This window comes from Polypterus senegalus, chromosome 1 (assembly GCF_016835505.1).
Source record: "Polypterus senegalus isolate Bchr_013 chromosome 1, ASM1683550v1, whole genome shotgun sequence".
Classification (NCBI taxonomy): Eukaryota; Metazoa; Chordata; class Cladistia; order Polypteriformes; family Polypteridae; genus Polypterus; species Polypterus senegalus.
The window spans coordinates 215501501-215515879 of record NC_053154.1 but is presented as its reverse complement, the minus strand read 5'-3'; the positions used below and the strand labels follow the sequence as shown (position 1 = coordinate 215515879).

The window sequence follows — 14379 nt, the reverse complement described above, 5'->3', positions numbered from 1 at the left end:
TGGCCTGCAAACACTTCCCGGGTAAGGCTGGAGCCCCACGAAATAGGGCTCTTCCAGACCCCGCAGCACCCCCTGGTGGCACCCATGGAACCCAAAAGGGCTGAGTTGCAGAACTCCAGTTCCCACAGTACCCTGTGGGAATTTGTGGGGCTGCTACAACCAAGGGGGTCTGTCATCTAGCAGTTCGGGGGAGATAATGTCATGTCTATGCCATCTATCTCAGTACTTTTCAGCTGAGTGTGTCCCATGTGGGCAAGAATGCTGGCTGTCCCTCACAACATATTTATAAATATATATACATGAGTGTGTGTATGTGTACATTTATATACACAGAGGTAAGAATATTACTAATAAAAAATGTCACCAAACCTGCTACCTCTTCTCACCTGTTATGAAGTAGCTAAGCTCAGCATTGAGGCCAGCATCAGCATCACTGCAGTTGAGACGCACGACAGTGTAGTCACGGGGTATATTCTCCAAAAGGCTCACATTGTAGATGATGGGAAAGAAGGTGGGAGTCTCATCATTTATGTCCAGCACTGAAATCAGAGGTTTTATTTCAGAACATTCTATAATATTAAATGGAACAGTTCATGTTGCCCATACTGAAGGCTACAATGTATGGCATCAGAAATGAAAAATAAAACTGAATGAGCGTTTAATGATTAGGCAACTTTAAACTGGAGAGCAAAAACACTGTTGTGATCAATAAGTGTCATCAAACAATAAAAATATGAAGAAATATATCTAAGTAAGACAGAAAGTCAGTATGTTTGATGCTTAACAAGGAAGAAATGGGTGAAAAAGAAATGGATTGCTTAAGATATTGATTAGGATATTGGTATCAACAATTGCTACATTTGGCTATCTGGGGTGATGGTTTGCCAACAACTATTCAAAATTAATTTAGTTAATTTAAATTGCACTGTGAAAGTTTAAGTCTTCACTAAAGATATGACTTTTGTCGTTTAATGTTTAGGCTTTTCAGCAAGGAATTAAATTGTTTGGATTTTAAGATACAGGTCTTATTACTAGAAACTGGTATTCTTCAAAGAGTAAGTGTAAATCAGTGAAAAAGAAATTAAATAATCATGTTTCACCAGTAGGTGGCGACAGATATTTTTTATAAATACATGTCCTGTATACTGGATCTGTCTTTCATTATTTGTTCATGGAAAACATACAGTAAGTGAAAGTTTTTTTAAAGTATTTGTTTGCAGTACTGTAATAAATTGAGTGGTTTACACTTTCCACAGTTAAGAACACAATGTGAATATACAGGAGAAACTACACCATTTAGTATAAAAGAGTTCCAGCAAGTAGATTAGACACATCCTAGTAAAGAAATCACTAAACAGCAGAATATACTATGCTAGATTATAGTAAACTTAATGACAAAAAGATAGGAACACTAAAAATTGAATTTGATATTTTCAATATTTTTGTACCTCTGATGGTCAACGTGCTTGTTGAAATACGAGGAAACTGTCCTGAGTCCATGGCCACTACACGTAAGTAATATTCTTGTGTTTTCTCCCGATCAAGAGTAATTGTAGAGGTTACCAACCCTGTGGAGCCATTAATTATAAAGTCCATCCGAGGCATGCCCACCTGCATTTGTAGCTTGACAAGACCATTATCGGCCTCATCTGGGTCCATGACTGATACCTGCTCACAAAGATATATAGGTCAGGGCTAGCACTAAAGTGTAATACACTTTGACATTGTGCAAATAAATAAATAGATAAATAAATAAATAATGACTAGACAGGTACTGATACCTGAAAAATGGAAGAGCCACTTGGAACTCCTTCAAGAATGTCTGCAGTGAATGGAAGGTTCATAAAGGTAGGATCATTGTCATTCAAGTCCAGTAGATTCACCAATATTGTAGTACTAACAGTTGCACGCAATGGCGGAGATCCACCTTTAGAGACAGTAGAGACATAGTAATTGATAAATAAAAAATAAAGGAAAAAATAAAATAATGTAAACATAATTTTTATTTGAGTGTATGCTAGATATATTCAGGTAGAATGACATGTACATTCACACAGTTAACAACCAAGAATACACATCACATATACATCAATTAAATACAGAAGTACCCTGTAGATTAACAATTTTCATTTTAATTAAGTTAAGTTAATTAAGTTAGAGGATATTTTGAAGAAATGAGTCAAGTACTCACTGAAATTGTATGTACTGCTTACAAATTCAACAGCATTGTAAGATTTTCACATGTTACAATCCTACTACTGCAACTACTGGTGCTACAATGAGATTCTCACTTACATGTGTCTCTCTCTGTACAAGACCAATAACAGAGAATGGAAACAAAACTATACATAAAAAATCAGATGAAAGGTTTAGATAAGAAATACACATAGCTTAGTAATACTGATGACAATATGTGCAGTAAAAGTAAAGCTTACTGATCAAAATCCATCCATCCTCCAACCCGCTATATCCTAACTACAGAGTCACGGGGGTCAGCTGGAGCCAATCCCAGCCAACACAGGGTGCAAAGCAGGAAACAAACACACACACCCACACACCAAGCACACACTAGGGACAATTTAGTGGACTGTGGGAGGATACCAGAGCATTCGGAGGAAACCCACGCAGACAAGGGGAGAACATGCAAACTCCATGCAGGGAGGACCTGGGAAGCGAACCCGGGTCTCCTAACTGTGAGGCAGCAGTGCTACCCACTGCGCCACCATGCCGCCCCTGATCAAAATCAATGAGTAAAAATTCTGTTTGCAGCAAGCCATGTTATTACTAGGAAACTTCAAAAACAAATATGTTTCAAAGTGGATTGTTTCAAAAACAGAAAAACACAAATGCACACATTGTCTAACAAAGGTTTTTGTACTCAGACTAACTGATAAAATGCCCTGAATGCAAAATATAAATAAATAAAATAAATAAAGGGTGCAGACTCACGGTCACTTGCAGAAACCACAATCGTCTTCATGAGGTCCAGCTCTCCTGGTCTAGTGGTCTCACGATCGAGCACCACTCCTGTCGTTCGGATCTTCCCAGTCTGATTGTTAATTGTGTAGAACTTGTTGGGGGGGCTAATACTGTAGGTGACAGTTCCATTATCTCCCCTATCAGGATCCACTGCTAGAACCTGAAAGATTCACAGTGGACAATTCAGTCAATCTTTGTCTATCCACTCATCATTCATCCTCTGGCTCCACTGGACTGATTATTTGATTGATTGAAATGCCTACTCCTTCATTGTTAAGTGACTTACTTATACCAATATTAGGTCTCATAACCATATTTACTACAAGCTGTGAGATGCATGAACTTGGAATCTAAAACCTCAGAGTCTTTTGTGTGCCTACGTGCTTTTCAAAGCTATTGAGGAATCAAGATTAATGCTGGCCTTATGCTTTATGTTTGAATTCATGCTTATTTGTATGAGGTTTACCAAATCACATCCTATGCAAATGATGTTGTTATTGTAATAAAGTAAAGATGAGTCGAGTAAAAATGGCAGCATATGGTAAATAGGAAAAAGGAAAATAAAAGCAGACTGCACAGATGCACTCATTCTAATAACAATATCAGGTAATAAGGACAGCTCCTTTGGGAGAGCTCAGCATTAAAATGACTTAGCTCCAATATAATTATTCAGTAAATAACACAGAATATGTCACATAAGAGAGCATTCCATTCTAGTCATCACGTTTTAATGAGATATTTCATCATTGCACCAAAAAGTGTGGATGGCATAGGCCTACTTCACACTACTGCTATGCAAAGACTGCCTGAGGACTTTTGCTTTATGTGGTGCCAAATTCTTCTCTGCAGCAGTTGTAGACGATGATCATATTTGGAGACTTTATTTCAGTTTAGTATTTATTGTAGGTCCAAAACACTAATTTATAAAAGAGTTCATTGTGGCCAGCCACATATTGTGGTTAAAAAACAAAGCTGAAAACAAGTGACCCTAATATGGCATGAAATAAGGACTTATTTTATAGATATGACCATCAGATATTAATAGCAGCAAGTCACTATATAGCAAAAAAAAAAAAAAGAGCCTTAGAGAATCAAAATATTACACTGGTAGTGCTTCTGACTTCTGTAAAAGGATTTATAACTGGGCATCATTCAGGTCATTTCAATACTGAATCAAAGCGAAAGCAGATTTGTGGGAGGCACAGGCAACACACTTTTGAGGTGAAAGCACATTTCTTTACTCTTAAGCTGAGCTCAGTCATCTCTTCAGTCTCACTCCTGAAGTCTATACTCACTGTGACGACATCTGTGCCACCAGGGGACATCTCCACCACATTCACCTGATATGGCTCTCCCACCCATGCTGGATTGTTGTCATTGATGTCCAGCAGGGTAATATTGACCTGTTTAGAAACAAAAAATGGTGATAATGTTCAAAGTTTAAAAACAAAGTTCACATCAGTGAACAATTTATTTATATATTACTAGCTGTGTAAGCCAGCATGGGGTCCAAGAAACTATTGAAATCATTAGAAAAAAATACAAATTTAGATATGTCAGGTAATTGAAAGGAACTACTCTGGGTATCTCTCTCCTAGGAGGTTTCATTTTGCCGACGTGCTCTTTCTTCTGAGGTTTCGTTTTGCTGATGTGCTCCCCTCGCTTGTGTGTTAGCATCAGGAGGAAAAGTAAAAAGGAAACCATTTTGCTGATGTGCTCGCCACACAAATAATGAATAAGCAAGTGACTCTCTCTTCAGAGGTTTCGTTCTACCGACGTGCTGACCTTGCTTGCGTATCCTTGGAGGTGGAGCCCGACTCCAACTCTCACTTGTGGGTCGGACAGACACACACACGTAGATGTTTATATACAGTACAGGCCAAAAGTTTGGACACACCTCCTCATTCAATGTGTTTTCTTTATTTTCATGACCATTTACAGCACTCCATCACTCTCCTTCTTGGTCAAATAGCCCTTACACAGCCTGGAAGTGTGTTTGGGGTCATTGTCCTGTTGAAAAATAAATGATCGTCCAACTAACCTGACTTCTGCACAACACAACTGCTGGTCCCAACCCCATTGATAAAGCAAGAAATTCCACTAAATAACCCTGATAAGGCACACCTGTGAAGTGAAAACCATTTCAGGTGACTACCTGTTGAAGCTCATCGAGAGAATTCCAAGAGTGTGCAAAGAAGTAATCAGAGCAAAGGGTGGCTATTTTGAAGAAACTAGAATATAAAACATGTTTTCAGTTATTTCACCTTTTTTTATTAAGTATATAACTCCACATGTGTTCATTCATAGTTTTGATGCCTTCAGTGAGAATCTACCAATGTAAATGGTCATGAAAATAAAGAAAACACATTGAATGAGGAGGTGTGTCCAAACTTTTGGCCTGTACTGTATAAAGTAAATGTATTGTGTGTAGAAACAAATACATATGTGTATTTTTATTTATTTTAAGTAAATATTTTTTCAATATTTAAGTTTTTTTTGTTGACATTTCATTTTATTTCGCTATTGTTTCAGTTTTATTTGTTTACACCAGCAGTTCTCAAACTTTCGTATTTCGCACCCCCCTTTTCTACCTGGAATAATTCTGCGCCCCTGCATAATATAAGATAGATGAGAATAACCCATGATACAACTAACAATGGTATGATACTCGTGCGGTGTCGCGGTATCCTATCATTTTTACTTCCATAAGATTTGCATATGTTCGGCTAACTTCGATGAAATATTTGCAATTTATTTTTTTTAAAGTGCTTTAATAACTGTTAGAATGCCTTGTGTGGTTTTTGGTAATAATCCCAAAAAAAAAAGAATAAATTATTTATTCTTATTTAATTACTTTTTTATGTAAAGAAACGATTAAATATGTTTTAATTTTTAAAAATCTCGTAAACAAGGACACCGATGAAGTCAATCTGCACGAGACAAACTTATTTTCGTCCGACAAATATTATACCACTGTTAGTTGTATCATGAACATAACCCAATATGCAGTAAATTATTTAACTCACTTTGGCAATATTGGCTACGCTGCCAATGTGGTGCAGTCACGCCGCATTATCACCTGATCTACCTTTACCTGAATGTTTGCGACAGATACCGATACATCTTGAACTTTCTGGATTGAAAATATGCAACTATAAAAGCAACCTCAGCGGCGCCTCTCGTCATAAAAACAAACTTCAAATAGAAAAGGAGCTCAGAGTGTCTGTCTTGAATATCAAACCAAACCTGGACAGGATGTTTACTTTAAAGCAGGCACATATTAGTCATTAGAACTATTCTTTAGAAATGTTTTATTTTAATTTTAGTTATAATGCATTCGTTGTGATTATATGCTTGCAAATTTGAAATAAACTTGTAAAAAATTAATTCTTGTTCATTTATTCAACGCCCCCCTTGTACAGCTTCAGCGGGAGCGCGCCCCAGAGTTTGAGAACCGCTGGTTTACACAATATTGTTTTCTCCATCTTGTGGTACATCACACAGTATGTTATTATATTAGTACCATTGTCAGTCTGCGTCATCCCTTGGTGGATAAAAAATGTTTTGTTTCACATAGCACAGTTAGCTTATTTTCCAAATAGGCACTAGCGGTAGTTTTGTTTTGGCTCTTTGACTCATATATTTGCCCATGACTTCTGATTAATGGTTTCCCCTTTGATTCCTGGTTGCCTGATTATTTTTTGATCTCACGCTTTTGATGCTTTTACCTCTCTGACTTCATTACCATCTCCTGGTTTTTCAATTTAATCTCTCACAATAACCTTTGAGCACTCAATGTGTATCTTAACAAATAGATGGCTCGCTGTATTTTAGTAGAGGTCTATTTGAGGCCCAAGGGAAAAAGCAGGCCTGGTTAGTTACAGAGCTGTAGTTATGCGGTAACATTGACACAGAAAGCAGCTTTAGACTTAACCTAATAATCTAAGTGGCCTCCTTAGCTTTATACTTACCTTCCAGAATATTAGAGAAAAATGTTGCATTTTTTTCAATAAGAAAAAAAATCTCATTATGTATAACAGTAATATATACAGTAGTTAAGGTATGTCTAGTGTCCACTGCTATATTGATGAAGATTTAGTACATGTCCTTCGTGTAATATGTTACAAAACAGTCACCAACACTGTTGACCGGTGTCAAAATATCCAAATTAAATGCAAAGAAAAGTCTTTTTTCACTTGAATAATACTCCAACTTGGATTTGATGGGGTAGTTACCACAACGTGATGGTTTTCCAGTACTTGTATAAATGAGATCTTCTAAAATGTGTTTGGTGCAGTGTATCCTCCACTTGACTGAATTAATATCTTTTCCTTTTAACACTACATTTGACCCAGAGAATTCAGTTGCTTCTTGGCTTCTCCAGGCAAGTTTTTAATGAACATCTCATTCAAGTTTTGGGCCTGACTGGATGGAATATGGTTAATAAAGGTGTGCTGAGTGAACCATGGGAAATAAACAAAACCATTCTATTACCGTAGCTATGCCAGTTTTCTGAGCTGGCCCAGCACCTCCATCCACAGCCCGAATAATGAGGATGTATTCAGATTTCTGCTCTCTATCGAGAAGTGAAGTAGTTGTGATCTCACCTGCATGTAAAACAGACAGAAAGTGAGGCCTCTTTTCTATTTATAGTTATTAGTCTCCTGTGTGACTCCATACAATTAGCTTCACTAATATGTTGAGATCAGCATATGTGAAAGAGAAATTGATCTTCAGGCAAAAGCATTTTACAATAAAAAATGTTTAGAATATTTTTTTCCATTAGAGGAGACTGAAGTATTTTGAATGGCTATATTTTGGAAAAAAAACCTAAATTATTAATGTTTGTCTGCCACTTTCATTTTCTGTCCTTGTATAATTAGCAGATCCTCTCCACCCTAAATTTTTAAAAGACAGTACTAATCTACTACAGCTAGACATGCACAGACTGCAAATGTCTAAATTGTCTGCAACAACCGATACTCTGATGTCCCATTAAGAAAACATAATGTTTATTTAAAGAGAGGCTAGAGGAAACTAAGTCTGTAAGTTACATAAATAAACAAATGAAAAAAACAAGTTATTGCTTTAACTTGCCCTTTTGCCAACATATTCCAAACACACTTCCGAACTTCATTTCTCTCTCAGATTAATTCTACCCTTACTACTGCTCAAGATTGATAGGTCACTGTGGATTTGGAGAAGAGGCTGGTATTTCCATGGCTCATCACCTCAACCTCCATGAGGTCAGAATTTTTCTTAATCAAAACATCTAAGAACATCACTATTTTGGAGCTGATAGTCCCCATGGGAAGACCAACTATAGGAGGCCCACAAGAGGAAGAGGGTCAAGTACAAAGATCTGGTGCTGGACTGCTGTAGACAAAGCTGGAAGGCAAGGTGTATATCCATTGAGGTTGATTACAGGGCCTTTGCTGAGAAATCACTCCATAGTCTTCAGTACATGTATCATCATCAGAAACAAGAGGTGAGCCATCAAGAAAATTACAGATGCGGCAGAAAGGGCCTTGAGATAGCTCTGTATCAGGGGAGGGGGCCCATGGGGGGAAGCATGCACAACCTGAGTACAAGCCATGGCCTGATCAACCATGACTAGGTCACCTGGGTGATGGAGTTTGATTTTGAAATGCCCAAAACACCAGATGACCACAGGTAACATCACTGATGACGTACTCTTGAGTACCAAGAGATTTATCTACAGTACATGTCATAGCTGCTAGTGAATAATTGCTATTATTATATTGCTCTCTGGAGCAGCCTGAACTGGAGCTCACTGCTACCTTTAATAATATATGTCAGAATTTGAGTGCATAATTTAGAAGCACTAGTTCTAACTGCTGCTCAGTTGACTTGAATCCTACATTAACAACAGATTTCAGTATGTGCACATAAACAAAAACAACATAAAAAAACCCAAAAACTGTACTGTACTGCTGATCATCATCATCCTGGAAGTAATATTCCAGACTCCCAATAAAAACAATTACATACAGATATCCTGTGATATTAATTTGTCCCTTTATTACTAACAATGAGCTTATTTACACAAATGCCTCCCAAATACTTAGGGTGACTTTCTTACCCATTCAATAATGGCTGGCTTTTAGAGACTTTACATTACTGGCTTCATACTGATATTTCATACTGATTTCAATGTCTGTCTGGATCATGTCAATCCAGTCTTTTATCCTTGTTCCCTATACCTTACCTAGCCTTTTTGCCTTTTTCCAATTAATTGGATCGAATTACATGACTAAAGTCTGCTGGTATTAGCTTCCACTGATATATTCAAATTAATGCAGTCCAGAATCTCTCCGTTCATAAATCTCATCATTCGTGGAATGCAAAACAGTTCTCTCCAGCACCATAATTTGAAGGCATTCATTTTTCTTCTCTTCACTTTCTTCATCAATACTAATCTTTTAAATCTAGCTGTTTTGGGGGTCGTGATTCCACAGACCATTCATGGTTGATAGGATGAACTCTTTGTTTTTGCCCCTTATGCTGACCACTGTACTTCAACCTGGTATCATTCTTCTTTCAATTTTGGGGATAGATACTCCACTGTGGTTGATCTTGGATCCCAGAAAAATGAAACCTTAAATGCGGTTGACATTGTCAATTTTTGTCACAACTTCTCTAGTTCCAGCTGTTGTCATAATTGTTGCTTTCAAGTTGACTTTCATTACCACCTTTTCACTTTAATCTCTGAGGATCAGTTGTATTATATCCTAATTTTCTACATGCAGAGTTGTGCTTTCTGCATGTCTTTGGGTGTTAATGGTTCTGTTACCAATGTTCTCCCTGATTTCTGACTCTTCAAAACTTCTTCCGCTTGCATATGATATAGAATTGGGGCTAGAATACAACCCAGTTGTGTGTGTTTCCCAATTTGAAACCAATCGGTGCATTTATATGTTGCTCTGGTGATTTCTTTTTGATTTGTGTACAGTGATATTAGTAACTCAACCAGTTGTGCCGAAGCACCCATTTCTTTCAGGAACTTTTTCAATTTAAATGTGCACTTAAATTCATATAGTGCAATTGGAAAGTGAATGACAAGAAAATATTTAGATAATCAAAATAACCTTTTTTCCTAACATTCTATCGATTCCTTTAAACTGTGGAGACAATGCAAGTGTATCCGTTCCCCAACAGGATCTCCCTTTCAACATTCATATCAATATTTTACAAAAAAGAGCATTCTCCAGCTACCTTTTTGATATTTGCTTCATCTGAAATGAATGATATCCTAAAAATAAAGTGAATTGATCTGACAGCTAGTCTGACTACTAGTCTAACCTCAAGTTACCAGTCAAAATAATATGTTCTGTATACACTTTTGGATTGAGTTTACCCTTGAGATTCTCCAGGATGCTAACTCTTTCATCAGTGTGATTTTAGCACACATTTTAACCTGTAAACTGCTGAGCTAGAGAGTCCTTAGGTACCCACTGCACCTTTCTCTTGCTAGTGCATTTTCATCAGTCTGCTAGCTGCACTAGTAATATGCAAAAAGACCTATTTAGTTACATTAATAAGGTTTCCTGCAAGCTTGTTTTAATTTAATTTAATTTAACCCTAACCTAATGTAAGCCACAATCTACTGCCAAGAACAACTTAACAGAAAATACCATGCACTTTTTCCTACATTAGTAACAAATCCATCCATCCAACTTCCAAACCTGCTTTATTCTTAGCAGGGCTGAGGGGAAGCTGGAGCCTATCCCAAAAAACACTGGAGCACTCCCTGGACAGGGCACCAAATTATTATAATATAGCTACCTATTCATTTTTTAGAATTTTTACAAGCATAATCATATATTTTTATGCATATTTCAAAGGCATGTTTTTAACTAAACTACAAATGGAATATTTTCTTTTCTGAGTAACCTAATTACGATTACAATTTATTAGAGAATTGTCTTGTCAATATGTCATACTAAATTACTTTCTATGCATTCTTAATCTTATGGTAACATTAAAAACATTTAAAATTGGCTAATAAACGATTTTCCTGGATATTCACATATTATTAATATAGCATTGACTAAAGTCGTTCACCTGATCGAGTGTTGATTCTGAACTGGGTAGAGCCCTCCAAGGAATAAATCAGAGAGGCTTGTCCATATTCTTGTGATGCATCCAGATCTGTGGCATTCACAAATAAAACTGTGGCACCTACCAGACAAAGAAGAAAAGAAAAACATGTGTTTAGTGACACATTCACAGAGGCATTCTAAGTGGAGCCACTTAGGAAAAGTGTGAGGAAAAGAATGAGGAAAAGTGGTTCTAAAGAAAGGGAAAAAAAGGGCAGAAAGTTTTAATTATGCTCATTATTAAATAAACAGTATATACAGCATATATAGTATTGGAAGATAAAACATTTAACACAGCAGATTACAATACGTTAGAGTTAAGACACAATGCATTAATAAATATAATAAAAAGTGCAGCAGCATTAAAGATGAGTGAAACTGAAGACTTAATAAATGCAAACTCCATTTCATGAAACAATTAATGCTTTAATGTGGATGTGGGATCGGCAAAAACTGGTGTGCAATAAATTTTGGGAACAGCATACTGCTGTGAGGTACAGTATGTGTCAGTAAATAAAGAACATGTCATTCGACACATTAACCTTTCTCGAGCATCGTCATTATGAGCACACGTTACACAACAGACATGGAGCCTGCATTTGGGTAATAATGTTAAGACTGCTTTTGGAAGTCTGTGAGAGATGTTTTGATTCATAATAACACAGACATTTAGGGATAAGAGTGAAAATTCGAAGTTGTCAGTTTATTTAAAAATTCTACAAAACTACACTGCAAAAAATGAAATCTAAGCGAGTGAAAAGTGTTTTTATCATGACGTTAAATCCTTTTTTCCTTATTGTAAGAATTATTGACTTATCAAAAAACTTGTATTCACAGTTATTTAGCATACTTTAAGAATGCTTATCAAGTAAATTTTGCTTACCCCTTTGGCAGATTTTTTTGCTAAATAAAAGCAAAATGACTCCCATTTAAAGTTTTTTTTTGTCTAGTTTTTCCATATGCATTTTTTGCAGTGTATTGGTTTTGCCTTTATGAGATGTGAAAACATGAGGACATTTTTGATCATATTTTGTCTGTCTGGTCCATCCAAATGTATGACAACTAAAGGCTCCTGGCTTTCCTCAGTAAATTCAAATCAAAAACAGTTGTGAAAGTCCATCTTTGTATCTATCTATCTCATATGTCTCACTACTTATCTATCTATCTATCTATCTATCTATCTATCTATCTATCTATCTATCTATCCTTTATTTTATACATTGAAGCACATCAAGCCTATTGAAAGTGGATGCATTCACATTGGTCATCACATTTCAGTGATGAAGAGATTGTAATTTGCTAATGTTTTAAGAGGAACTGATAAGTTCATCTTGGTTTAAAACAGAGTAATCATGTAACATATTTATTTTACCTAGCACCTATCTACCCTGAACACCAATCAAATATGCTTTAATTAGTCAAGAGCTATTGTAAAATTCCATCCATTCATTAGATTTTTGAATGGATGTCTTCCATTATTGGTGAGTGGGGAACTGAAGGCTATTTCAGCAGAATTGGGTACAAAGCAGAAACCAAGAAAGATTAGGATGCAGACAGATCTCGCATTCTAAGTCTTGTACCAATTCATTCCTGATCATGTTAGAGTTGCCAATTCACATAACATGCACATTTTTTGGTATGTGGGAGAAAACAAGAGCACTTAGGCACAAAAACAGACAATCTTCACACAAATGGCATCAAGGCCAAGAATGAACTCAGATCACTGGAGCTACGAAATAGCAGCAATACCCACTGCACTTTACCCCACTAATAAGGACATTTAGTCATATTTTTGTGAACTTGAGAAAGTAAAGGTTAATTGACTTGCTCACAGTTACACTGTGAATCAGAAGTAAGGACTATAAAGGCACTCTTGTGGTTTATGATGCAGTTCATTAGCCACCATCACACAATGCTTAACTGTGATACCTACACTTGGATCATGATGTTCAAGGCGCAAGATTAAACAGAAGAACAATTCCAACTTAAATGACTGAAAATTGTAATGTGAGGTACAAGCAAAAAATTTAATCAACTCTAGTCAAATTGAAGAATAATAATTTTTAATTTTCCCAAGACCATGAATTTCTGAGCAGTAGATTAATAAGACATGTTCAGGTGAATCGTCCCTTACTATTCCTTTCCCTAATCAGTGTTTTTCCAGTGATTAGTTAGACCAGTCCTAATTGATATTTTATGATTTTAGTAAACACCTGGCAGAAGTGAATGACAATGGAGAAAGTAATTTTTACTAACATTACTGCTAAAGTATTTCCATTAATTAAAACTAAGCAATTCATAATTACATGGATAGTTGAGAAAATCAGCTGTTTTGCATTTCTGAAGCTTCTTCCTTAACTCTGCACTGACCACTCACATTTCCAGTTACAGGGACATGAAGTTTGAAATCTCCATGTGGTCATTTATTCTGAATTGAACTGAGCTGATGATGACACGTTCCTTCTGTTCATAAAGAAGTCTGCTTCACCACTTCTAAAGTACAGCTGACGTAGACTGACTACCTATTTTATCCAGAGAAAACCAAGTTATAAACAGAAGGGTGTCCCCTTGGTGTGACAGGAAGATGAAATCAATGACACGTTGCCAATAGATTACATTTCATTTTTCTTGAAACAATTAAGGATAACGGAAATAAGCTCTGGGCTATTCTGGATTAACAGATTTACCTGCAATTATGTTTTCAGGAACAGAGATGATGTATGATGATTGGCTGAATGTGGGAGGGTTATCGTTTTCATCCTGTGGAAAAAAAGAGAGGAAGAAAAAATAGATTAGCTTTATATACATTTCTGATAAAAGTCATAAATGGGCCAAAAGATGTCCAGTTAAATTCACCCTGTGTCTTTCAGCCATTGGATGCACACAGGGAAATTACATTTTTAAAAAGATCCATCCATCCATCCATTTTTGAACTGAATTAAACCAGTGGAGCTTCATGGGACTGGAGCTAATCCTACCAGCATCAGGTGGTAGACTAGAACTAACCCGGTGATTCTGAATAGAATTTTAGCATATATTAGGAAAACATTGTACATCATTAAGAAAGAAATACATTTTCTGATTCAATAACTCAAGAAGACCAGGAGGCATAACCTGCCCTGAACGGGATTTCAATCCTTTGAAGGGCACTAGTGATGAGAAAACCATGAAATTATTGTCCCTAAAATTCACTTCTGTGTGATTTCACAATTACAAAACACAAAATGATTAAATGTGATTTCATAGGTTCTTACATTTTTATGGAATGGAAAATAAGGAA

General features: G+C 36.4%; 1 protein-coding gene across 6 annotated transcripts in view; it reads right to left on the bottom strand.

Annotated features, from left to right (window-relative positions):
* cdh23 (cadherin-related 23) overlaps window positions 1-14379 on the bottom strand; it is a 1363918-nt gene that overhangs the window by 385327 nt on the left and 964212 nt on the right. For all 6 annotated transcript variants that reach the window (XM_039768795.1, XM_039768746.1, XM_039768764.1 and 3 more), the window contains exons 18-25: window positions 13787-13859; window positions 11065-11181; window positions 7474-7586; window positions 4275-4382; window positions 2950-3139; window positions 1782-1927; window positions 1449-1668; window positions 387-539 (exon numbers count right to left, since the gene is read on the bottom strand). In XM_039768795.1, coding sequence (XP_039624729.1) covers window positions 387-539; window positions 1449-1668; window positions 1782-1927; window positions 2950-3139; window positions 4275-4382; window positions 7474-7586; window positions 11065-11181; window positions 13787-13859 — 1120 coding nt within the window. The remainder of the gene's footprint in view (window positions 1-386; window positions 540-1448; window positions 1669-1781; window positions 1928-2949; window positions 3140-4274; window positions 4383-7473; window positions 7587-11064; window positions 11182-13786; window positions 13860-14379) is intronic.